Source organism: Psammomys obesus, unplaced genomic scaffold, assembly GCF_907164565.1.
Source record: "Psammomys obesus unplaced genomic scaffold, mPsaObe1.curated_primary_1811, whole genome shotgun sequence".
Lineage (NCBI taxonomy): Eukaryota > Metazoa > Chordata > Mammalia > Rodentia > Muridae > Psammomys > Psammomys obesus.
The window spans coordinates 10,520,053-10,546,008 of NW_026585504.1; the positions used below are offsets into that span (position 1 = coordinate 10,520,053).

General features: G+C 45.9%; 2 protein-coding genes across 2 annotated transcripts in view; one reads left to right on the forward strand and one right to left on the reverse strand.

Annotated features, from left to right (window-relative positions):
- Window positions 1–25,956, forward strand: part of Shc4 (SHC adaptor protein 4) — a 92,383-nt gene that overhangs the window by 27,061 nt on the left and 39,366 nt on the right. Inside the window, exons 2-4 of the mRNA XM_055620222.1 lie at window positions 264–334; window positions 17,915–17,978; window positions 18,970–19,089. Coding sequence (XP_055476197.1) covers window positions 264–334; window positions 17,915–17,978; window positions 18,970–19,089 — 255 coding nt within the window. The remainder of the gene's footprint in view (window positions 1–263; window positions 335–17,914; window positions 17,979–18,969; window positions 19,090–25,956) is intronic.
- Window positions 23,125–24,758, reverse strand: Eid1 (EP300 interacting inhibitor of differentiation 1). The gene has a single exon (XM_055620351.1). The coding sequence runs from the start codon at window positions 24,681–24,683 to the stop codon at window positions 24,216–24,218; it is 468 nt and encodes a 155-aa protein (XP_055476326.1). The 5' UTR covers window positions 24,684–24,758; the 3' UTR covers window positions 23,125–24,215.

The following is a 25,956-nucleotide window of genomic DNA, read 5'->3' on the forward strand; positions in this document are numbered from 1 at the left end:
CACACTTCCAACCTCGGAGCCCAACGTCGTCCCTGCCTCCTGCATTCCCAACCCTGGAGACTGTATTTACATTGCACTTAGTCGAGGTTTTGCAGCCAAAGGGGCGTCTTTGCCCACTGGTGGTCAGAAACACTGACACAGGCGATGTGCATTCCCATAGCTGCTCTTGGGAGATGTCGTGGGCGCTGCCCGGGAAGTCACTGTGTAGCTCAGAGATTGCGTTGTGCTGGTCGTATTCTACCTCGTCTTTCCTTTTCTTCTAGTACATGGGCTGCATCGAAGTGCTGCAGTCAATGAGGTCGCTGGATTTTGGAAGGAGAACCCAAGTTACAAGGTAGGAGAGTGAAACTGGAGGGACTCTGAGGGGCTGGAGTTTCAAGTCTCCCGAGGGTCTCTTAGGACGTCTCCAAAGTCACCAATGTGGCTAGACAGGAGACGTGCCCCACGAAACTTGTGTGACTGGCTTTACCTCATTGTGTGAAAGCTTCAGACCTGTGTGGAAATGCGTTCGTGTTACAAGGATTTTCGACGGTTCAGTCTACACAAATAACTGTTTTTCCAGGTACCAAAACATTTAAAAGTGTGCCTAGAAATAAGGCATTAAGAGTCTCCAACATAGCCGGATGCAGTGGCGCACACCTGTAATCCCAGCACTCAGGGAGGCAGAGGCAGGCGAATCTCTGTGAGTTCGAGGCCAGCCTGGTCTATAAAGTGAGTCCAAGGACAGCCAAGGTTAGACAGAGGAACCCTGTCTTGAAAAACAAACAAACAAACAAACAAACACACAAACACACAAGTCTCCAACACATCAAAGAGGTTGCTCAAAATAAGATCAAGCAAGAATTTTTGATGTTATAAAGTCCAGGACACTCCATTCATTTGGTCCTTGACATGAGAACCTGTCCGGGTAGCCCTCCATTTTGTACAATGAAATGGGTGAACCTCTACCCGGAGTCACCCGTCACCCCACGTAGCTTAGTATGAGAAACCAGAGTCCTTGTAACGCAGGGCTCAAGTCCGGACCACCAGCGCAAGGCCTGCTTTGTTAGGCTCAACTTTAAATCAAGGATGGAAAGAGAGACAAGAGACACCAACTTCCAGGAAAGCTGTGGTGGGAAGGATGAGGTGAGGGGAGAGGCTTGATCGATGGTTCAGAGTGAATGCCGGGGCCCTGTTGTACAGGGAGCCAAGTGAACGTCAGAGGCTTGCCACAGCTCCCATCTGGACCTGTGACTGGGGGCCACCTGCTTCAAGGTAAACGTTCTCATTACGGAGCAAGAGTGACCTTCCCTGGTGCTCACCTCATGCAGTTCTAGACGTAGGAGTGTCCTGTTATCCAGAAGCCCGAGAATAAAAAGAGCTTCTCCCTAGCTAGGAGACTCCCAGTATACAATAATGTGTTAATTCCTGTGCTGTGGTTTAAAAAAAACAAACAACCTTATCTCAAAATGACCTGAGGTTATTTAGACCGGAATAGGTTTTTGATATACTAAAATGAGCCCATGTATCCCCCTGGGTTCCAGGAAATGCAGTCTAGGGGCTGCAGAGTTGGACTCTGTCTTCAGAAGCGTTCAATTCTGCCTTTCCGAGTTTCTCCTGACTCATCGATGGCATCCCTTTTAGAACCTTGCTTAGTAGTCATAACTGCAGGAATGTCAGAGGACGCAAAAATAAACGGGAGACGCGCGCAGAGATGTCTACTCTCTTAGGTGCTGCAACAAGCATATCAATGCACAAAACACAGAAGCCAGTGGCATCAAGAAGATCTTATCATCTTTTACGAGATGCTAAACAAATGACATAGGCTTGTGTCCATGACACCTACCTCAGTCCCCGGACTGAGGAGTTTGGCGGGTGTTTATTGACTAAATGTGTCTTTCTACCTGGCTGCAGTTCCAGTGTCTGGAGGAAGCCACAGCAGTTCTCTTTTGTACCCCACCTTTCACATTACAGCCTTTGTGCCATCCTCGAAAGGACACGGGTTCTAGACTGCCTCCCACCCTGTTAACCTTCATTTCAACAATCCTGCCCGAGAAAACCCCTTCCTGTAAACCTCCCTACCGACGCCAGGAAGAGGGTTGATTCTAGGTGCCTGGGTCGGGTGCACAGGATTAAAAAAATGCCAACTGTTCCGAGAGCCGCGCTCTGAATGCCCCATTGATACGCTGACGCTTATTCGATGGTGCGAGGGTGATCCGATCTGATGCCTTCTAGAGCTGCTGAAGACACAAAGACAGAGCTCTTCTTGTAAGCGGAACCAGTGCCCTTTTCAGAGAGGTACAGGGAGCGGCTGGCCGCTTCTTCTGTGTGGGAGGAGGTAGCAAGGGGCTCTCTTCTACCCAGGAGACGTCGCCACACAGGGAGGCTGCAGTGCCTTCACCTGGGACTTCCCAGCTTCCAGGACCACAAGAGATAAACTCGCATCATTTACACACTTCTCAGTTGCACTGTTTGTTAGAGAAGGAGCCCGAGACTGAGACAGCAAGAACTCACTTTGTGTTCATCCACCCGTTTACGCACAGACCCACTCGTTCACCTGAGGATTTGTCAAGGGATCATCAAGTACCCGACACTGCGTGAGCACTCTGGGCCCTGCCCATGCAGAACTTAACATTCAAGGTGGAAACAGACTCCTAAAGGGAAGTCACTGCACAGCGTGCTTGCAGGCAACAACCGGTACCATTGCTCCACCAACAGTGCTCAGGAGACAGATGCAGGGCGCCTGCAGACTTTGTTTCCTAGATACCAAAAAGCTATGAGAACGTTCAGAAGCTCATGAAAGAAGAGTCTGCTCACAGTTCCACTCAGAGCTGATATCTGCTGTCATTTTGCGTCAGAATATCACTCCAGCTTTCACCTCTACGCACGAGATTTCAAAAATATAAACAGCATCGGATAATATCTCTACCACACTGAACATTTTCCTGGCGCTCCGTTTTTGTTTTTGTTTTTGTTTTTTTTTTTTTTTTGTTTGTTTGTTTTAAAATTGTGGTCAAATATATAAAACAGATTTACTATTTTAACCATTTTTTAAGTTCAGGAAATGTATGTTGATTCCCACTATTATATAACCATTGCCAACATCCACTCCCAGAATGTATTCCTCAGACTAACATCCTGTACCCGTTAAACACTAACTCCCCACTTGCTTCCTCTGTACCCCCCAGTGTCTGCCACGTTCTCTGCTTTCTGTCTATGTAGTCTCAACTAGATCAAATAGCTTAAGTGTTTGAAAAGTTTTTGAGTTGTTTTGCTAGTTTGCTCTGAACAGCAGTGTTTATAATCTTACTTACTAGCCATACATTATTTTAAAATATATATTCAATATATTAAAATATATATTAAATATATATTTAATATATAAATATATTTATATTTATTAAATATATCAATATATTTAATATATCAATATATTAAAATATATATAGAATATATATGAAATAGAATCTATTCTATTTAAACAATCTATTCTATTCTATATATATATATATATATATAATAGAATAGATTGTAATAGTAATCAACCCTTAGAATATATATATATATATATATATATATTCTAAGGGTTGATTACTATTTGGTTTAATATGTACAAGTATTTGATTCCCAGCACTACTAAACTAAACCAAACCAAACAACAACAATAAAAAAACCAACCAACCAACCAACCAACCAACCAACCAACCAACCAACCATTCAAAATAAAACAAAACAGAAGGAAGGAAACCACTACCACCACCACCACCATCATCAACAACAACAATAACAAACTTCTTAATACCAGCACTGAGGAGGCAAGCCAATCTGTGAGTTTGAGGCCAGCCTGGTCTACATAGTGAGACCCTATGTAAAAAAAATATTTTTATATTTTTCCCCCTGAAGAGCTTACATATTACTGAAAGTAATGCCATTTTTTGTTTTAATTTTCCTCTGAAAGTGCAGGTTTTATTGAGCCAGTCATCATGTGGATGTAAGCTTGGGCGGCAGTATAGGACAATACGTCCACCCTCTGTGTATTATTTGGATAGAAATATTTTATCTGAGTCCAGAATCTTTCATTTTGTTCCCTTTCTCCCAGGGACATTAGACCAGCACAACCAGTCAAGTGGGTATCATGAAGTTGTGTCAAGCCCCCGAGCATAGGGTTCATTTCTCTCATTCTCAGAATAAGAAAATTGTTCACCTTCTCTGTAGCATGTCTTCCACCTTGGGTCTCAAATGCTTACTCTTCTCCCTTCTTTATTTTTGCCTTCTTTCCTTGCTTTTCTTTGTCTCAATGTCTGTGTTTGTATACCATGTGCAATGCCTGGTACTGGTGGAGACCAGTAGAAGGGATCAGATCCCTGGGACTGGAGTTGCAGAGAGCTGTGAACCACCGTGTGGGGGCTGGGAATTGAACCGGAGTCCTTTGAAAGAGTAGCCATTGTGCTTAACCACTGAGACATCTCTCCATTCCTGCTCTCATCTTTCTTATCCCAGCCTCCAGCCCTGATGCTGGCCCTGACCTCAGTTGTTAGCAGAAAAGATTCATGTGAAAAGGCAAGGAGGCGGGTACTTCCTGCTTGTACAGAGAAAGAAGATTTTTAAGAAAGCAAAACCACACAGTCACATTTGTCTTCGAAATATCTGCAAATCAGAAGCAAATAGAAAAGAGAGAAAGGGAAAGTGAAAAACACGTGGCAGATGGTACGATCATTTACTGTCCGACATGAAAATGCCCCCCCCCCAATTTTAAAAACAAAGTCCAGCAAAAGACCTCAGGTTGTCCCAAATGAAAAAGCACAGAGACAAATTGGAAATCAACTCATTAATACATGAAGTCCAGCTCCCTTCCCTGGATTAACTATCCACATAATGGTTAATGAAGAATAATCTTCAGTCTCTGCAGGGTGCCTCAGCACACAGGTCCAGATGGGAACCTTCCTGGCAGTGAAGGAGGAACAGATGCATCAGAGTAAACCAAGGAGGTAGATCTGGGATTTGGGGGATGAGGTCGGGGTGGGGACACAAGGCTTGGCTTTCCTCGTAAAGAACAAAACTTGGTTTTCTGGGCTTAAAGGAAATGACAGCGGCCAGGTGGCTCAGTTTTTGCTCTATTGCTATGAAGAGACACCATGACCAAGGCAACTCATAAAAGAAAGCATTTAACTGGGGGCTTGCTTAGAGTTTCTCCCTTGGAGGTGAAGAGCTGGAGTCACCAGACCTGGTATTCACGTGGGTCACACGATACACAGTGACATTTAGCTTGTGAATGTTACAGTTGATATGACGAAAGTGCTGATAATATTACCTATTAATAAATAATAAACTTCTGGCCCCTAACTGGACACCACATCTGGTCCCTTCACTCAGAAAGAGGTTGGGCACAGCCTGCCGCACATCATGACAGGGAGCAAGATAGTAAGCCAAAAGGAATAATAGCTGAGGGTTCATATCTTAGCCCAAATTTATCCCCCAGAGAGAGTGAGACTGGGCCTGGCATGAGCTTTTGAAACCTCAAAGCCAACCCCCAATGACACACCTCCTCCAACAAGCCACGCCTTCCTGCCAGTTCTTCCCAAATAGTTCTACCAGCTATGGACCAAGCATTCAAATATATGAGCCCATGAGGGTCCCTCTCATCCAGAGCACCACACCACATTTGGTTCATTGTAGTAACTCCGCAGTGTAGGCCTCTAGCTCCTTTGCCTCACTGTCCTGCCCTCTCCCTGTATTTAGCACCCTGCATTTGTAATTCATGTTTGAGAGTGAAACTAGCTGTGCTAAGCCAACAGCTCAGGATCAGCCTACTTTGGGGCTCAGGGAACAGCCAGGAAGCTCACAATAAAGGCATCAATTAAAGAGGTTCTATGAGGGGAAATGGAGAGCTGTCAAAGAATGGATGATGAGCGATCCCTTCGGAGGTGTCGGATTAAGATTTGTTTTCTCTAGCTGGTAGCAACAGGCTGCACATAAGGGTTTATCTGCCCTATCCTAATCTATGAGGAGAGGGGCCGGGATCTTTAAGCGTAGAGAGTTAAGCAGGCTGTTTGGGTGTTTTGGGTCCTAAGCAAGCAAGCAGGGATTATAACTGAGAAGGAACCGTCACCACTCGTTTTCTGTTCTCCACTAGTGTTCTAGGACAGTGAGTCTGCAAGTTCAGTTCCATGTCTCCAGAACTGCTGCTTTGACCTCAGTGGGACAGTAAAGTCAGCTCTTCAGGAACCACTCTCTGTGTGAGTTTTGTCGTGGATCGAACTCCTGGATCTGGACATGCAAAGCACACGTCTAGTTGCTGAGGCACATGGACAGCTCTCCGAGCTCCATTTGGAGCTATCAGGGCGCTTCATTATCCATTCTCCTCGGGTTGGAGGGCGCTCCCTTAGTGTGGGGACACGCCCACATAGTTGATGGCTGTCCTAGTGACTTTTCTACGGCTGTGAAGAGACACCAGGAGCAAGGAAACTTACAAAAGCGAACGTTTGATTGGGCAGGTGGGGGCTCGCTCACAGTTTCAGACAGTGAGCCCATGACCATGGCAGGGCGCATGGCAACAGGGCAGACAGGCATGACACTGGAGGAGTAGCTGAGAGCTTATGTTTGATCTGCAAGTTGGAGGCAGAGAGTGAGACGTCGGGCCTGGTATGTGTTATGGTAGGTAAAGATGATGTGGTGGCGGGTAAGCAATTGGTAGGACCCTGAAGCCAGGCCAGCCGAATGGCCTGTATGCTCACAGTGTGAGCTTCTGAAACCTCCCAGCCCAATCCCAATGACAAAACTCCTCCATGAAGGCCACACCTCCTAATCCTTCCAAACCGGTCCGCCAGCGAGGGACCAAGCATTCAAATGCGTGACCCTATGGGAGCCATTTTCATTCAAACTATCAGTAAATATTTATTACCTCTTGGTCCTAGTGCTCCGATCTTAGGTGACTCTGGAGTTCCTCAAAACTCTGTGATCATTTACGATTACAAAAAGGCCAAAAAGACAAAGGGAAACTAAAACTGGACTCTTGAAGTGGGCCAGGATTATAGACTGAAGATCCTTTGGGAAATTGCTCGGGTCCTTGGCTGATCGACACCTCATTTGGCCTGTTGGTACCATGCGTACGCATTTCCGCACAAAGGAAAGGAATCGGTGCACCGCAGGCCCCCAGTCTGGTTTTGACTGGCTTGAGGTCTGGAAAGGATGCTGTGAGCGGCAGAGTGACTTCTCAGCCACAGCAGCAGGCCGTGCCCCAATTTCTTTCTGTGTGAAGGGACCAGACGTGGTGTCCAGTTATCAAGCCGTGGCCAGAAGTTTATTATTTACTAGTAGGTAGTGTTAATCGGCACTTTTGTCATACAAACTGTAACATTCACAAGCTAAATGTCACTGTGTTTCATGTGACCCTGGTGAATACTCAGGCTTAGAGGCCGTAAGGACTTTCCAAAGGTCAGCTCCCATGTCCATCAATGGTAGGAGTGGAAACCAGGCCTGGCACCTTTTCAGCTCTTCACCTCCAGGGGAGAAAATTTTTAAGGGACAAATCTTAGGAAAATGTTAAAAGCAGAAGTGACAAAGAGGACATTTAATCCTCTGGTGGAATTGGGCCTGGCTTTCCACTGTCAAACTCCTTCCTCAAGTGTGAGCTCTCTCTGAAACACCTTCACAAGGCTTGTAGATCTGCTGCTGACAATAGTTCGTGTTCTCTTCTGATATCGGCTAAAGAGAAGGAAAAATAAATAGCCTTAGACACACATCCAGGCTGGCCTCGAACTCAGAGATCTGTCTGCCTCTGCCTTTTGAGCTCTGGGATTAAAGGCGAGCACCACCACCACCGCCTGGGGAAAGGCATTCTCAAATATCATAAAAGAGCTTGTTAGAAACAGGATGTTGGAGCAGGGTCCTAGACATTTTGATCCAGCCTTTGAATGTCTAAGGTCCTTTGTGATGCCCACACTTTGACGCTCGGAGGCTGAGGACACCCATTCAGTGATTGGAAAGTGAGGTCTCCAGTTAGATCATGTGTCACACAGAAAGTCCTTATTTCTGAACAGGTGCATGTGGTATAGTTTAATGACGGTTAGTTGATACTAAAGACTCTCTCCATCCTCCCCCTCTCTCCTGTCTCCAATAAAAGAGGAAGGTTTCCTTCTCTGTCAAGGCACACAAAAGAAACAGAATGGAAAACGGAGAGATGGTTTGGTGGTCAAGTAGAGGACCTGGGTTTGGTTCCCAGAACCCACACAGTGGCTCAAAACCACCCCTAGTTACGGTTCCAAGGAGTCTCACTCTCCGACATTCTCTTCTGACCTTTGAGGACTAAATTCAACCTCCTGCTCTTTTTAGGTTGTCATCTTGTCAGCCCAGAGTGCGTTGGATGCTTTCAAGTTGAAAAGGAATCAAAAGAAAATTATTCTGTGCTGTGTAGAGATTAAATTTAACTAGCAGTGTCAGTGAGTGCTCTTGGTATTACGACCATGCCTGTTTGTTTACACGTTGTTTATGCCTTCATACTATTTCTATATTGCCACAATAGCAGAATTGTGACAGTCTGCATGGCTTGAGAAGCCTAAAATAGTCACGATCTGAACTTTTTTTAAGAAAAGTTTTGCAGACTGCTGCCTTTGAATTCTCTTCGGCTAAGGCTTGAGGAGGCTTGGAAGAGGGTTGACAACTTGTAGATCCATCATTGAGAAACAGAGGCAAGAGCATTAGGAATTCAAGTCTATCCTCAGCTATAGCAAGTTTGAGGCAGCCTTGGCTACATAAGACCCTGTCTAGATACAAAAAGACAAACAAAACCTCCACAGGCCCCCAAGGCCTAGCCTGTGCTAATTAAATCAGAACACCTGGAGGTGAGATTTTGTTTGCAACGGATGCTGACACTTTCTGGTGTTTCTGTTCTCTGTGGCCAAGGCCAAGAAACAGGGCTAAGTGCTTGTGAGCATGTGGAGGGGCAGATGGAGGCCTCTTGCCCCCAGGCTGCTAAGGAAAAAGACAGAATTCAGGTCACTCTCACCACCTGTGTGTGAAAGGGGAATGAGGCCAAAGAGGTTCAGACCTGAAAAAATATCCTTCTGTCTGAGCAGGCTGGGAAAAGCAAGGGGGAGGATCATGCCAAAATATCAATCCTAGTGTATAGGGTGACTAAGTTGAAAATGGATTTTCTCCGAGATGGACTATCATTAAACGTACAGGCAGTCCAGCCCTCCCTACTGAAGCCCATAGAAACCGGTACCCTAGTTCCTTCACATCCACAAATAGAACCATCTGGTCAAAGCTGTAGAGCAGAACCCAACCCCCCCGTGCAGTGTGGCCAAGAGGAAGGATTCATCTGGTGCAATCCTGGCCCGTGAGCTGTGCTTAGATGTCACTCGTACAGCTTGTTAGGCTGCAGGTTGCTAGGCCCCAGCCCAGCTGTGCAACGCCAATAACTCTAAGAACAGCTCCTGACACCTGCGTGTGAACCAGCTACTAGCGGGCTGCTCAGACCCTCTCAGCTAGGTCGAGGCTTACCCGAAGGGCTACCATACTTCTTAGCAGGTCAGGGTTGTTCTCCCGCCATTTACCATCGTGGACCTAACCAGGCAGGCCAGCTAGCACCTCCTTTCCGGGAGACGATGGTGCTCCCAAGGAGAGCTCATTCTTTAAACGGAAAGATGCAACGGAAGCGACGCATTCAACCCATCGGTTGCCGTCTCTAAATGTTACAGGCATCTCTACGGCAAACCGTCCAAAGCAAGGTTAAATGGAGCCAAATCTTCCTTCTTTGAAGGTAGGCCTAACTTTTTCAGAAGCACGTACTCCTCATTTAGAATGAACTGGGGCAAATAAAGTGGATGACTGAATTAGCTGGCCCTGCCTTTTGAAAAAAATAAGCTCTCGCCTCCCTCCCTCTCTGCAGGGAGCTAGGACTCAAACCTGTGCCTTCCATGGTCAAGGCCAGTGCTCTCTCACTCACTTTCTCCCAGGCACTGATATGCCTGGAGCCCAAGAAACATGATGTCAACAATCACACAGTACAGTCTTCAACTCCAAAAACCAAAGGTTTACAGTACTTTAAACATTTTATGGGGCTGGAGAGATGGCTCAGTGGTTAAGAGGTTTTGGTTGTTCTTCCAAACATTCTGAGTTCAAATCCCAGCACCCACACGGCAGTTTACAACTGTCTGTAACTCCAGTTCTAGAGGACCTGACACCCTCACACACACGGACAAGCAGGCAGAACATCAACGTACATGAAATATATAAATAATTAAAATTTAAAAAAATGTTTTATGTAAAGCAGAGTTGTTTTAAGGAAGCCCAGCATACCCCAAAATAAAGACAAACTCCTCGGGATTGATAATTTTGTGTTTGAACCAATCCTATTCTGTATTTCCATTCTCACAAGGCTTAACCATTTGCAAACCCTGTGAGCCCTCAGTTTGTCGGGGTAGGTGTTCAAACATTGAACCATATGACTGTCTTACAAGAAATCATGGTGAAGGGGTACCAGAAGTCATACCACCTCTTAGTCTGAGAGACTCGGGGAAATGGGATACTTAAGAGAGAATGATTTTCCGTGGGGTTCTAGCGTGATTCATGGGTCTGCATTTGCCTCTGCGCCAAAGAAAAAGCTCAGAGTAGACAGAACAACCCATCTACAATGAGCTGGGTCAGAGTTTAAGCATAATTCAATTCAAGTGGACAGAGCGGAGTGATAAGTCAGCGTGAGGGTAAAGGCTGGGCGCACTGAAAGGCTTTATTTAACTGCTCTGGGACCAGAGAGGCCAGTTTCTAAAGTGAAAGGATATATTTTAAGAGCTGGGTGTCCCTTCCTTGGGTGCTGGCGATGGCCCTGGATAACAGGACGGAGGGCGTGCGAAGCCGGCTACTGTTCCCCGTCTGTGGGCCCTGACTGCGCCCATTGTGTTCTTATCACGGCGAAGGCGAGCCCCGCTCTAAAGCACCCCATCTGAGGGCTTTCACAGCCTGCCTTTCCTTTCACCAAGCCGAACAAAGTTGAACATGTAGGTCACCCAGTCTCGATGTTTCGTAGGAAAAGATCTTCCGTTTCTCCGGGGTGATCCCGGCAGCGTCAGGAGGATGTGGAGTGTCTCGATGACCTGCTGTGGGTTGACAACCAGGCCCCGTTTAAGGATTCACGTAGGCGGTGCGAAGCCAGGGAATGCCCCGGGGGATGACAGGCGCTTCGATTTGGACAACAACCTGGAAAGGCTCTTACTATGACTGAAATTTGAATCTCACGCCTGTTTGCCCAGACAAAACTGAGGTGCAGGGGCGGAGGGAGGGGCACACACAGTCTCTCTCTGCTGGGTGGGGGTGGTGAGGAATCTCAAATGATTCCCACTGGGCCCTTTACCTGAGCCCCCCCTTACTTGTTTTCTGGCTTTCTTATTTACTGAAGACCTGCACTTGCGCTCTGCAAGAGGTTTGCCCTCCAGCAAACCCTCCACCTCCCCGTGAGATGTGCTGCGGTGTCCCTGGTTGTGCCCCTGTCTTCCAAACTTGAAAGGGGGTGGACGGGGGTGGGGGGGTGGGGGTGGGGTGGGACTGCTGGGCAACATGGCTTCCAGAGGAGGACAACTGTTTAAAGGCTGAAGACACAGAGAAAGAAAAATCTAACTCAAGTCCTGCAGTGGTCAGAGCCCATAAAGAAAGATGGCTTTGTCGTCTTTGTCTGGACGATTAGCTTGGACTTTGTGGAGATGGGCAAAATTTCTTTTTTTGGTCTTCTGGCGTGGGCGGGGTTTTGCAGACTCAACGCTAAACCTTCAGCTGCATTCTCATTCGCTTACATCAGCCCACTCGCCCTTTCCCCCTCCCGTGGAGAATCAATAAACAAAGTGGCCACTGTTGATGCTGTGGTCAGGCTCTCTCTCGCTCTCTCTCTCTCTCTCTCCCTATTTCTCTCCCCTCCCTTCCCCTCCTCACCGCTTTCCTCCCCTCCTCTTCCCTTCAGTGTCCACCCCAGCTTCAAAATGCCTGTGCAGAGAAGCTGGCTGGGTGGACAGGCTGCGGCAGCCTGGCACTCTAGACCCTGGGAGAGATTCCCTCCCTGTCCCCTCTGCCTTTCTACAGTCAGTGCCTTGGGCTCGGGGTGTGGCTAAGGCAAAAGTCAGGGAGAGTCCACTCATCCTTGACAGTGTTACAGTTAATTTCCGGGTCTCAGTCTCAGGACAGAAAAGATCTTTGTGAATAAAGCAACAACATGCAGCAAACGTAGGCGCCTTTGTATCCCATGACTGGGATTCTGGGTTAGTTAACACAGACATCAGCAAAGAAAGCAGAAAAGGGAGAGGTTATTTGGAAGCAGTTTCTAAAATGTTTTCTGGGAGGCCAGGGTGGGAAACAGATCTTTTAAAATGGAATAAAGTTTGTACAGCAAACTTTGGGAGAGATAAACCAGGGTTCATTTTGGAGCCTCAAATCCAAGTGTGTGTGTGTGTGTGTGTGTGTGTGTGAAAGAGAGAGAGAGAGAGACTACTGTAGCTCAGGCTTTCAACTTTCAGAGGTTCCCATGCCTCTGCTTCATGACTGCTGAAATTACAGGTATGTGCCACCATCACTAGCAACCAAAAACAAGTATTTTTGAAAACGAATTTACAGGCATAGACAGAAGCTCTCCTTATTCTTTTGAAGACAGTGATAGCCAGAAGCCTTCACACTCTGAGGAGCCACAGGAAGCTCACTGGCCTATGCTGTGTGAGTGTTTTGTAAAGTGCCGCTGCCGGGGTTGGGAGAAAGCTACCACAGTCCATCTCTGAGTACACGCTTACAGCCATTTTCCCCTTTACGGGTCCCCATAGCCTCAGTGCTGTAACTAATGGTTGTCCACAGTGTGGGACCCATCTCTCTGTTGGGGATATTCGCAAGAAAAGAACAACCGAACAACCAACACACACTGCCCTAGTTCCAGAGCTGGGGGCTCCTTCTCCTGTTTCCTCTCTGCCAGGTGTGGGTCTGAATTTGCTCCCTGTCTCTGGCATCATTTTCTGCCTTATTGGAAGATGGTAAAATTTGAATTTGTTCAAGTTTAGATTCTTCTTCACAGCTTTCTTTGAAATGGCATTGGTAAGATTTCATGAAGTTGCTGATGTACTCAGAGGCCAGATCACAGAGTGACCAGCAAAGCAACCCTGGCCACAGGAGTCAGTCCATTAATCCCAGCATGCTGTGGAGTCAGGAATTCAGGGTCAGGCTGAGCTGTACAGGGCAACCTTGTCTCCAAAAGCAGCAAAACCCAATCAAAACAAGTAACAAGCACAGAAAAATAAATTTTTTTTTAAAGATTGCCAATCAATTTCACACAGAAGTAAAACATTATTTATATTCTTTATATCTAAACACACTAGAGTGAGAAACAAGAAATGGTAATCCAGCGTTAGAGAGATGGCCCAAGAGCACTTACTGCTTCCTCAGAAGACCTATGTTCCATTCCCAGCACCTACATGGCGGCTCACAACTGCCTGTAACTCCATTCCAGGGGATCTGATGCCATCTTTCTTCTGACTTCTGTGGACATCTGCATATACATGGTGTATATGCAAACATACACACAGGCACACACATACCCATAAAAAATAAAATCAATAATAAATATTTAAAAGAAAGAGAATAAACCATAAGGCACAAACACCAACAACCTAAGTTAGTGTTGTTGTGAGCTTGTTTGGTGTTTTGGAAACAATGTTGCTATGTAGCCGAGGCTGGCTGCGAACTCCCACCTTTTTTTTTTTTTTCTGTCTTAGTGGCCCAGCGCTGGGTTCTTAGGCTGGAAATGCAGGCACATGGCTTCATGAGTGCTTCCTGTGGTGCTTATTGTCAGGGTGCACATAACCAGCATGGCAAACTGGAATGTCTACCCTGTTCCCACTTGCTTTATATAGATCTCCTCCTTGTGGTGTTTTTATAGTTCACATACCTAACATCCCAAATCACTGTATTTAGCCTTTTCCATTTTATCTATCACTTGATTGTAGGTCAGTATTTTTGCTCTAAAATTAAAGTGTTTCTGCTACATAGTATTCAACTAGTTCAGTCCCGTGCCCTCTCATCAAATTCTTGGTAAACTTTATATTGTTATTTTAAAATGTTTTACAGTTGCATTTATTAATTGTGTATGTGTATGTGGGCATGTATTACCGGACTTTTGTGACCCACTAGCTGTTTAAGACACGAGACTCCTGTGTAGTTTAAAGCTTTCGGCCTTTCTTTGGGATAGCGTCTCAGATAGCTTCTATCTTTTTTAAAAAAATTTTATTAATTACACTTTATTCACTTTGTATCCCCCCATAAACCCCTCCCGCCTCCCCTCCCAAGCCGGCCTTCCCTCCCCCTTCTCCACACATGCCCCTCTCCAAGTCTGCTGATAGGGGAGGTCCTTCTCTCCTTCCTTCTGATCTTAGTCTATCAGATCATATCAGGAGTGGCTACATTGTCATCTCCTGTGGCCTGGTAAGGCTGCTCCCCCCTCAGGAGGAGGTGATCAAAGAGCAGGCCAATCAGTTCATGTCAGAGGCAGTCCCTGTTCCCATTACTATGGAACCCACTTGGATACTGAACTGCCATGGGCTACATCTGTGCAGGGGTTCTAGGTTATCTCCATGCATAGTACTTGGTTGGAGTATGAGTCTCAGGAAAGACCCCTGTGCTCAGATTTTTTTGGTTCTGTTGCTCTCCTTATGGAGCTCCTGTCCTTTCCAGATCTTACTATTTCCCACTTCTTTCATAAGATTCCATGCTCTCTGCCCAACAGTTGGCCATAAGTCTCAGTGTCTGCTTTGATAGTCTGCAGGGCAGAGCCTTTCAGAGGCCCTCTGTGGGAGGCTCCTAACTAATAAAATACAAGGAAATCATGAAATTTGCAGGTAAATGGTGGGAACTGGAAAAGATTATCCTGAGCGAGCTATCTATCTCAGAAGCAGAAAGATACACACGGTATATACTCACTCATATAGACATATAATATAGGATAGACCTACTAAATCTGTACACCTAAAGAAACTAATCAAGAGAGAGGACTCTGGTAATAATGCTCAATCCCCATCCCGAAAGGCAAAGAGGATGGACATCAGAAGAAGAAGATAGCTTCTATCTTAACCCGGCTTCCCGGCCTGGCTTCCCGGCCTACATCCCAGCCACGTGGCTAGCCCTTTGCCTCCTGCTCCTGTTCCTGGCTTTTCTGTTCTCTCCCGTGACTTTGCTTCTACTTGCATCTCCCTGTGTCCCTCTCTCTGCCTGGAAGTCCTGTCCTCATACTTCCTGCCCCAGATATTGGCCCATCAGCTCTTTATTACAACCAATTAACAGTAAGAACCATCTCTTTGATTGCCTTAAGGCATAGAGGGCTGCCTGACCTTCATGTTTTGGACAGCTGTGAAAGGACAAGCATTGGCAAATAGAAATGACAATACCAAAATCCTGCCAGCACCTAGCTCTCTGCCAGTACAGTAATCGACAATTGAAGATGCAGAGATGAGAAGGAAGGTCAGCCCAACAGGCACGAATACCATAGTGTACTTATGGAGGTCAGAGAGCAACTTGATGGGGTCAGTTCTCTACTTCCACAGTGCGGGCCCCAGAGATTGAACTCAGCGCACAAAGCTTGGCCTTATCAGTATTTGTCAGACTTTACCAAATTACTCCTTAGAATTGGTGGCTCCCTAACAATGGGTAAATACATGACTAGAATTTGTCATTTTCATGAAAACCGATTTTGTATTTTCTGTTTTTTTTTTTCAATTTAAATGTGCATGACATATCTTATAGTTTGCTTAATTTTCAAATTTAAAACCATAATGAATATGAACATTTTTTTCCATTTTGTTTTCTTTCCTTATTTGAGACAGTGTACGTGGCTCAGGCTGGCCTAGAATTGAAGATCCTCCTGTCTCGTCCCCTGAGTGCTAGGGTATGAAGCTAACATGCCCTGCTTTGTTTTTTTAAGACTAAATTTTTCTGTTCTGTGAGTGGTTTAATTCAGAGGATGGCTACTATGGCCCACCAGCCAGCTCTGGCCAGACCTTTATTCCTGAAAATAAAATTTGGCGCACAGCAGTGTTCTCTTGTTTATATATTGTCTCAGGCTGCTTTTTGTTGGAACGGAACACTGATGCATTTGCTCGCTGGCCCTTAACAAAGCGTTTTGAGCTGTTAATCCGTCTCCCAGCTTGTTCGCTGCTGTTCCCCTCTGCAGGCCCCGGCACTGTCACGTGCTTGAACTCCCTTCATCCAGTTCTGGATGATTTCTGGTCTTTGCTCCTGTGTCTGTGATCCCAGGGCCCACTCTGCCAGGACACTTCCCCTTCTGAGAGGTGCCGTTCCCTTCAAGTCAGACCCACGAAGCTAATTTCACTGGAAGATACTGTCAGTATATGAGAATCAGAGTGGTTGGAAAAGCCCTTTGTGAAACTGCAAGGTACTACATAAAAGCATCAATCTCTAACACTAATTAGCAATTATTTTGTGAACCAGCACCAACATCCGTCACTGTCTTCTGTTGTTACTTCAAACCACTTACCTGGCACTCTCTTTGGCTCCTGGGGAGTAGACAGTCTTCCATTTCTTATAATACTCTATTGATTTCTGTCAATACAGTGAGGCGTCTAGGTGAGTCATTTTGGCAGTACTAGAGGTCAACTTGGATCAATTATAAGAATCTCATCAATTCAAATGATCATTTAAACGACTAAACTACCAAACAACAACCAAACAAGAAAGAGCAAACTTCTGTATTATTTTTCTGTTAATTCCAGAGATTGGAATGTTGGGAAAACAATAAATTTGGCTCCCAAGAGAATATACTAAGCCAAACAGTGGTTCTTTGGTGAGTTATGAATGCCAGCAGTCTTTACAAAAGGAGAAGGTAACGCCTTGGGGAAAAGTTTGATTTACTCAGAGAGAAACAGAGATTCTGAGCCCGAACATGCTATATAGAAATGATGCCCGGAATCTCCGGAAGTTCTGCTTACTTCTGCAGAGTGTCCTCTGGAACACTGGGCTCCAACCTGCCCTAACTGTGCCTTTTTAGAAGTGTGTCTGCAGTCCTTGCTCTGATGGCTCCTCCCCTTCCTTGAATTATCATAAACTATGTTCAAGAGCTGTCAAACATCATTGCATGAATGTACTGATCGGATTGTTAATTTTAACAGTGATCTTTTCCCTTTGCACTGTAAACAGGCAGGTGCTACAGAGTGAAAGCCTGGTCGGGTATGAACGCTCAACCCTGGAGGAGAAAGTCTCATCATCATCGCCTTTCCGGGGAGGAGAGTCCCTGCTCCTTCAGTACCTCCATTAGCCAGCGACTCTCATTTATTAATAGCAGTGCATGTTCCCCAGGAAGTGCGGTATATGGTGAGGTCAGGGAATAAGCACGGGAGAGAACTTGATATCGATTTCCTTCTGCTCCGTGAAATTACATGACAGTTCAGTGGCCTGCAGCAGCAGCTGAGTCAATATGGCTCCATTTGAGACCACTTTCAAGTCCAGCGCTTTCCTCAACCCTGATCAACTCCCTCTCCTGTCAGATTCATTCATATTTAATTGTCTTTTGTGGTGAAATAATATGGCCTCCATTCACAACGTCATGGTGAGGATTTTGCTCTGGGTAGAATTGTAACGCATTCCAAGGAAAGAATGGTTTGCCCCTGCTTGTTAGAAACCAACGGCACAATTAAATAAATCTGAAAATCCAAAGGACAAAAAAGATCAATAAAGCGAATCACAGGACTCCTTGTAAGACATTTTTTTTTCAGTGTTAGAGTGTTGCTAAGTCTTCCTGGGTTTGAACTGCAGAAATATTAGGTATAGTGCCTTGTAGCATGGGTCGGAGCGAAAGTCATTATGTCAGACATACCATTACATCTGTACACGCTCTGAACACTGTTCTTGATCACGCACAGACTATAGGTAGAATGTTAAGATTCTCTACGGTTTCTGTCTTTAGGGATGCAATAAGCCGCCTGTGTGAAGTTGTCCCTGGGGCCCACGGAGCCATTAAAAAGCGAAAGGTGAATATTTACATGAGCCTCTTGTTTTATGTCCTTTTAACTATGGCAAAATGGTATTGAAGTGGTCATTTTATTCCTGGGCTTCTTTAATTTTTTTCATTTGTGACCCCTTTTTGCCTGAGGAGACAGGGTCTTTCACTGGCCTTGGACTTGCCAAGTAGGCTAGGCTAGCTGGCCAGGGGACCTAAGGAACCTATCTGTCTCTGCCTCCCAAGTGTGGGGATTATAAGCATACCCATCTATAAAATCATAATAATAAATAAAATAATTAAAGTTGTCTGGCACATATAATTTATGAAAACATTTATTAATGGTGAAAGCAAATTTGCGTATTAAAGAGAAAATGTGCTTATTTGTTTTTATGTTACTAATTAAATTTTGGCTGGATATTTAATGCAGGATATAGACCATCTTATGCATTCTTTAAATTTGGTCAATATTTTATTTTGTGATAGTCAGTGCTGAGAATGCCACTTCATATAAACACATTGTGCTAAGTGGCTTCAGAAGTTGTTAGAAAGTTTAACCTAGTCTCAAGCCGAGATTCATTTAACGGTATTTTATGAAACTCAAGTGAATGACTCAAACGACCGTTTTCTTTCCTATCCGGTACTGTGATATAATACAACACAGAGGAATACTTACTTGATAGCTATATGCTAAGGATGGCAGTTGGAAAATACTGAGTTTTAGCCTCTTCTCTAGTCAAACCACTGTTTTTCATGAAGGCAGAAAACTCTGCAAGTTCGATGAAGGAATGCAGTGTCCCTAGCACAGCGCTGTCTTTGGTCTGTGCCAAGATGTTTTAGGAAGTGTGTGTTGGTGTGGGTTCTGACGTATGCAGTTCCATATCCGCATGCCACATGAAGAGCCAAGGCTTTGGTGGGGTCTGACCTTTCAGCCATTCCAGTTCATTCGGTTTAGATGAAATGAAGCAGAGAGGAGGCGCTACACATCCGTAACTTATAGTGGTGTTTTGTTATTTTTAAAGGCTCCCGTTAAGTGCCTGTCGACGGTTCTTGGCAAAAGCAATCTTCAGTTTTCAGGAACGATTATAAAGCTGACTGTTTCAACCTGCAGCCTCACACTGATGAACCTTGACAACCAACAGGTAAGACAGCCAATGATTACAGTATAGCATATCAATTTCCCCCCACCCCCCGGAAGTCTGTGGATAATAAAGAGAATAAGGTGTCAGAGTATGCTTAGAATTTAATAAGCCACAGTGGAAAACTTTACCCAAGATTTAAGCACACCACTAATTAGAATTCCTAACAGCCTTTCTATATATTGCTGGAGACTTTCACTGCTTACAAAGACATTCACTGCACCTGATTGGCTGTGTATAAAGAACCAAGGATAATAGGAGGTGATTAATATTGTTTGCCAGTTAATAACCCCAATGTGGTCATTGGACTGGGTCAGATGAAGGATGAAGAGCAGAGATGGTGGTGGATTAATGTTGGGTTTTTGTGCTATGGAAATTTTCTCTGGGAGTGGGGACTGGGCGACATTTACTTTCCTTCCTCATTAGGTCCCACTGACAGACTTAGGTTCAGTTTCGCCAGAGTTCACCCTGGGAAACTAGTGAGTTTATTAGGCTCACTTACCGAGCACAGGTGAAGGGTGACAGGAAGGAGCATGGATGGCCTTAAAGTAGTCACACTGAAAAGTCTGCGCCCAGCGCGGGTGATGATTCTGCTATGGTTGTGTAGGTGAGGACCTATCTGGTCCTTCCCAACTAACCAAGTCCTAGCCCCTCGCTGAGGTCACTTGCAATTTGGGCAGAATTGCATTCAACTGAGGGAGGAGTGGCTGAATGCTCTGCTTAGGGCCCTGAGATCCTCCCTGGCCCTCTTTCTTGGGAGGAAATGTCACTAGTCTTGTTGACTGATCTTTTGCACATGGGTACGGCTGCACTCTGAAGATGGAGGCAGTTTGGCTCAGCGAATCCTCCCAAACAAAAGCAGCTCGCTGAAATTTGTGCAGAAAGCGTTACCTTCCGGATCTTTTAGTTGAAAAAGCTCTCTTAAGATGTAAGAGTGTGGACGTCATTTTCCTCCTTTCAGGATTTATGATGCTACCGTCTGGCTGGGTTTTCCTGCAAACATTATTCACTAGAGATCCACCTTACTGCAACAAATGTGAAAGATGCTCAGACACTACATATGTATGTATGGGCTACATATGTATGGTGACCATTGTTTAAGGCCCTCATGCCAGTTTATTTACATATGTTGGAGCCTAATGTTGCTCTGCGTCTGATATGTAGTAACTGAGGCTGCTAAGAGTTAACTTTTCCTCTAGGGTTTGGTGTTCACCAAAAACTCATGGGTGGTTCAATCTCACTGGAAAGGACAAAGCACTTAAGATGTCTGAGACCTCATAGGTGCATTGGCACTTGGTGACAGTTACCCTTCAGCATTGAGCTTCAGTTTTCCTCATCTGTGACCTACCAGGCTTCTTGGATTTGAGTGCTGTGTTGGAAGGTTATTTAGAGGAACAAGGGAGGCAATAAATGTAAATCACCTAGCACAATGCTGGCAACGTAGTGCTCAACATTGCTTACTCATCTTTCTTTCTCCAAGACATCTTCAGACACATACCCAGCACTCCAGAGAGCAAAGGCATAATTGCCGACAACTTCTTGCTGCTTTTTCTCTAAGTTCAAAACCACAGCTCATTTAGTAGTATAAAATACCTCAAAGGACACTGTTAAGTATGAAACAACTTAAAGAGTCCTGTCTAGTTGGGTGTTGATTGTCTATCCAAGCCTAGGTGATACCTAGGGTATAATGGGTGAATAGCTCTGAGGGGCGAATGAAGAAGAGGCAACACAAGTAAAGCCTCATTCATTTATCCGTTCATATAGTCTGACCTCAAGGCATTTGTATGTGTAAACCGTAGCTGTGGTTTTACTTGCATATGGCACCACGGGGAGTCACTGTGTTTAGAGATGCCACCTCATTGAGCTACTCAAATTGGTCATTGTTTTTAAGAGGCAAAGCTGAAGATACGGTGACAGCCTTATGTGCAGAATCTAATAATCACTTATTTGTTTGTTTGTTTTTGAGACAGTGTCCCTCTATGTAGTCCTGGCTGTCCTGGAACTTGCTATGTAGACTAGGCTAGCTCACAGAGATCCTGTCTCTGCCTCCTAAGTGCTGGGATTAAACTCGTAGGCCACCATGTCTAGCTAATTGTTTTCTAAATGGCCTTTTCCATGGGGAGGCTAAAGGGAACTGAGGAGTATTGAAACAATGGTTTTGTGGTGCATGTGCATGTGGCGGTGAGGCATCACCTGGTCTGTCTCTTCTCTCCACTGTCCTTCTTTAACCAACCATAGCAGGGTGTGTTGTGTGATTTGCTGGGAAGAAGTCAGCAAACATCTGTTCACCCCATGTAAAGCACCAATGACAGACCAGCCAGTTCCACCCAAATCCTGCTCAGGGAGCAGTGAGTTTATTGAGCCTACTTACAGGAAAATGGGTGAGGGGTTATTACAGGTGCACGGATGACGTCAAAGGTAGCTGCATGAGGGAGGGGGCCACCCAGCAGGGATGAAGACTCACAAAACTCCATCTCTGGGGCTCCCTGAACAAGTAGCTCTAGCTAGGCTGTTTAGAGACTCTCAGACAAGTCTTCCAAGCTCCACAGGTACTGTGGCATGAGTGAGCATGTGTAACACACACACCTTAAAATGTAATAAAAATGCCTTTATAAGACTCCAAGTGGGCTGGAGAGATGGCTCCGTGGTTAAGGGCACTGGCTGCTCTCCCAGAGGTCCTGAGTTCAATTCCCAGCAACCACATGGGGGCTCACAGCCATCGGTACTGGGATCTGATGCCCTCTTCTGGCGTGCAGGTTTACATAGAGAACACTTGTATATATTAAATAAATAAATAAATAAATAAATAAATAAAGATTGCGGCCATTGTAGCACATGCCTTTAATCCCAGGACTCAGGAGGCAGAACTGAGAATTCGAGGCCAGTCTGATCTAGGTCAGGACAGCTAGAGGCACATATTGACATCCTGCCTCAACAAATACAGAAAGACTGCCTTGGAGATCCCCGAGTGGACAGATGAGCTTGCCATGAAGCCTGCTGACCTGTGCTTGAGCCCTAAGCCCCAGGCACATGGTGGAAGGAGAGAACCAACTCCTGAAGGTTATCCTTTGACCGCTGCTTGCTGTGGCATCCACCCTTCCCATATATACAAATAAATGTAAATTTAAGAAAAGATACAAAGAAATGCCAAGGCCTGACTTATCCTCTTAACTTCCAAGATATACTTTGACTTCCAAACACAAATACATTCAAATTTATGGACATTGTATTACTTTTCCAGGGGAGACACCAAATAGACACCAATAACAGATCAAATAAATGATCCCAAGTGCAACTAGTGAGCCAGTGAATTTATTGGGTGAGTAAAAAGGAGGGCTGAGGGTTACTCATAGAAATGTTTGTAGCTGTGCTACCAAAAAGTCTAACATGGGTAACATAAACAGAGTCCCCACTGTCAGTTAACTTCCACCTTTCATGTATTTTAGCACCAACAAAACCCACATGGAACTGGGGCACAATTACGTACAGGGGCTCTGGAGGAGGAGGGACCAGAATTTGTTGTGAGTCTGTAGCAACAGGCCCAATCCTGGGGGATTTATCTCTCTCCGGAAATCTAACTGGAGTCACTGGGCTCAGCCATAGGGCAGATGTCTTTACCCACTGAACCACCTCACCAGCCTCCCAAACAAGATGAATGCAAAACCAACCAACCAATCCCACAAGAACCCAAGGAAATCATCCCACTATACTAGCTGTCCTGTTATTGCCATCGTGGCATTAGCAAGGAAGTCCTGCTAATATATCATTTCTTCTTGGCACAGCCTTCGATGTGATTACCACTCAAGGAAACTCAGCACCAAATAACACAGGGGAACATATTGACAGAGCAGGCTTTCACAAGCTGCCCAATTTCTTTTGAAAATCGCTACATTTACTTAGCATCTCTTTGTCAGGTATTTCAAACTGGCTCATTTTATGCTGCAAGCACTGGCTGTTTAAATGCTAAGATGGGCGCAGTGATGGACATAGTGATTTTGCATGAAGTATGTATGCAAGGCAGTTAGACAAAACAAAACACACGGAACAAGAAAGTTTATTATCGCCAATGCTGGTGCATAAAGACTAACAAGCATAATTAGGAGGAGGGAGGGAGGAGATGGGGAGAAAGAGAGAGAGAGAATCTGAGTATCAGGTACCCAGGTAGACTTCTGGGATGGTTTAAAACCTTCAGTTTGACAGCATAATAGCTCATAAGTCTTTTATAGATACAGGCAGGGTTTCCTCTTACTTGATAATGTTCACAAACAGTTCTTACAATATGAAGTTCAGTTATAGTATTACCATCTGTCAAGGTTAAAAATAATAATAATAAAAAAAAAAACAACAAAAAACAGCAAAATGTCCCTAATATAAAAGGGTATTAGAAAGTTTGTCTTTGGGATTTCCCATACACTTTAATGCATGAATTTAAAACTTTAAAAAGACATCCTGTTTGTTCTTTACTTTAAAAATCATCACAATGGATTTTTCCAAATTACAAATCACAGTATAAAGCATGAAGGTACATGTGCAGTCTGGATTCCAGAAGCTTTTGTAACACATGACAACAGTGTACATTTATACACGCGTTTACTTTACCCTTTAGGGTTGGTGAGCACTCGATCTTAAATTTCAAAGCTTAGCTTCTGAGAACTGATTTGCATAAAACACACAACAGAATTTGGAGCGTTTTCTCCACTAGGCTTTCACAGTTCCAATCAAAGCTATCTTGCGGATGCGTTTTCCCTCTTCTTTAATTAGATTCTTGTATTGGAAGTCATGATTTACTTCTGCAAAACCATCTTAACAAGCTTAACACGAGAGAGTTCTCCGACAAAAGGAAAATCATCTCGAGCAACCACAGTCTCGAGCCAGAGGTTTCTGCTGAACCAAACCCGAAACAACTCGGTCTTTTCTCCTCGCGATTCCCAGGTTTAACACTTCTTCCTCGATCCTCCTTTCCCCACGCACGGTCACTCACTGTCCTGTCTTCTACTCCGAGAAACAAAAACCAACCGTTTTTATTTTTATTTTTTATTTACGCACAGAACTATCTGGAACGAACCCCCCAAATAGCAGAAGGCTGACTCTCTCCCCCTCAGGTAGCTTCCTCCTCTTTCGGTCGGCCTTTACTCCCGGTCGACGATCTCGTCACAGCCGAGCTCCTCGGTCAGCCGATTGACCACCATGAGCGAGAACAGCTCCTCGATGAAGGCGAGCTGGTCGAAGGGGCTCTTGTCGCCGCGCGCCCGGAACCCTCGGTCCAGGGCGTCGCCGGGCCGCGCCGTCCGCAGGAACGCCTTGTTGGCCTCCTCCAGCGCGGCGGACACCCGGTGCATCGCGCCGCTCCAGCGCTCCTCCTCCGGGAACGCGTAGTCGTCCTCCCAGCCGTCCGAGTCGTCGCCCTCCGGGTCGGCGAGCGGGCCGCGCGGGGCGCGGGCGGCGGCCGGCGGCTCCTCCTCCTCCTCCTCCATGGGGCCCTCCTCCGCTCCCCGCGCCCCGCGGCCTACCTCCGCGTCGCCCTCGCCGGGCAGCACGTCCATCTGCAGCTCGTTGCTCTCCTCGTACAGCTCGCAGAGCTCTGCCATCTCCGCCATGGCGGGAGCGACCGTGCCCAGGGGTGGGGGAAAAAAAAAAAAGCCTCCGCGGAGACGCACGGACGGAAGGAGGCACGGACGCGCGCGCGCGCGAGCCGGCAGGCGGGAGGGCGTGGTGCGCGTGCGCAGCCAGGGGCAGGGCGGGCGCGGGCGCGAGGGCGGGAGGCGAGGGCGGGCGTGCGCTCGCGAGCGGGCGCTTCCTCCCTCCTCGCCTCCCCCTTTCCCGCTCTGCACCTGGAGAGCAGCTCGCCAAGGTCCTGGCCCGGCGCTTGCTTGGCCACGCTTCGCACCTCGCTGCGAGCTGGAAATTTCCGGGACAGACATCGCCTTTCTTCCCCCTCCCCAGCATCCTCCGTGATCCCGCTGTCCCTTACCTCCCGCCTGCTGGCCCGTGCGCTGTGAAAATTCAGCTTCTCCCCCCCCCCTTTTTTTTTTTTTTCCCTTTTTACCCCTGAAGCTGGACAAATGGTGTGTGCGCGAACACCTGTGTGAGGACTTTCCTAGTATCGCGGAAAGCTGGATCACAGGCTCTGCATACCTTAAATAATGACAGGCGACCACGCTGCTTTACAAACGTAAGCTGTAGCCGACAGTGTCTGAGCGCATCCTCACCCTTTCCACACGCCGCTTCTTTGAATCAATAAAATTAAACTTCAGTTTTATCAACCTGATCTCTTTTATGTGTGTGGGTTTTTTTGCTGGCGTGTAAGGTCTGTGTGCCGTGTGTGTGCATCGTGCCTGTAGAGGCCAGAAGAGGGCGTTGGAGCCCCTGGAAATGAAGTCACAGTCGTGCGTCGTCCTGTGGGTACTGGGAACCGAACCCTGGTCCTTCGTGTGAGCAGCCGAGGCCGTGTACTGCCAAGCCATCTGTCCTTCCCTGACTGTATCTTTATAATCTTCCCATAGCTTTAGCCTATTGAAGGATGATTATCTCTCAGTCAGTAGAGGGAACGTTTGCCCTCTTTCAACGTTTGCCCTCTTTATGTTTGTTTCGCTGATATGCAAGAATTCTTTGAGGTCTAACTGCTTTTCACTGTACAAACATATTCTTCGAGACTGTATGCTTAAGGAGTCTTATGTGAAACTTTTAAATTAGTTTTTATGCAATCAGATACCACCCCTCCACACTATTAGGTTGGATTTTCCGACTTCAGTAATATGCCTTGCTGTCTGACAAGGTAAATCTTGTTCACTTCTTTAAACAACTACCTTAGTGTGTGTGTGTGTATATATATATATATATATATATATATATATATATATATATATATAT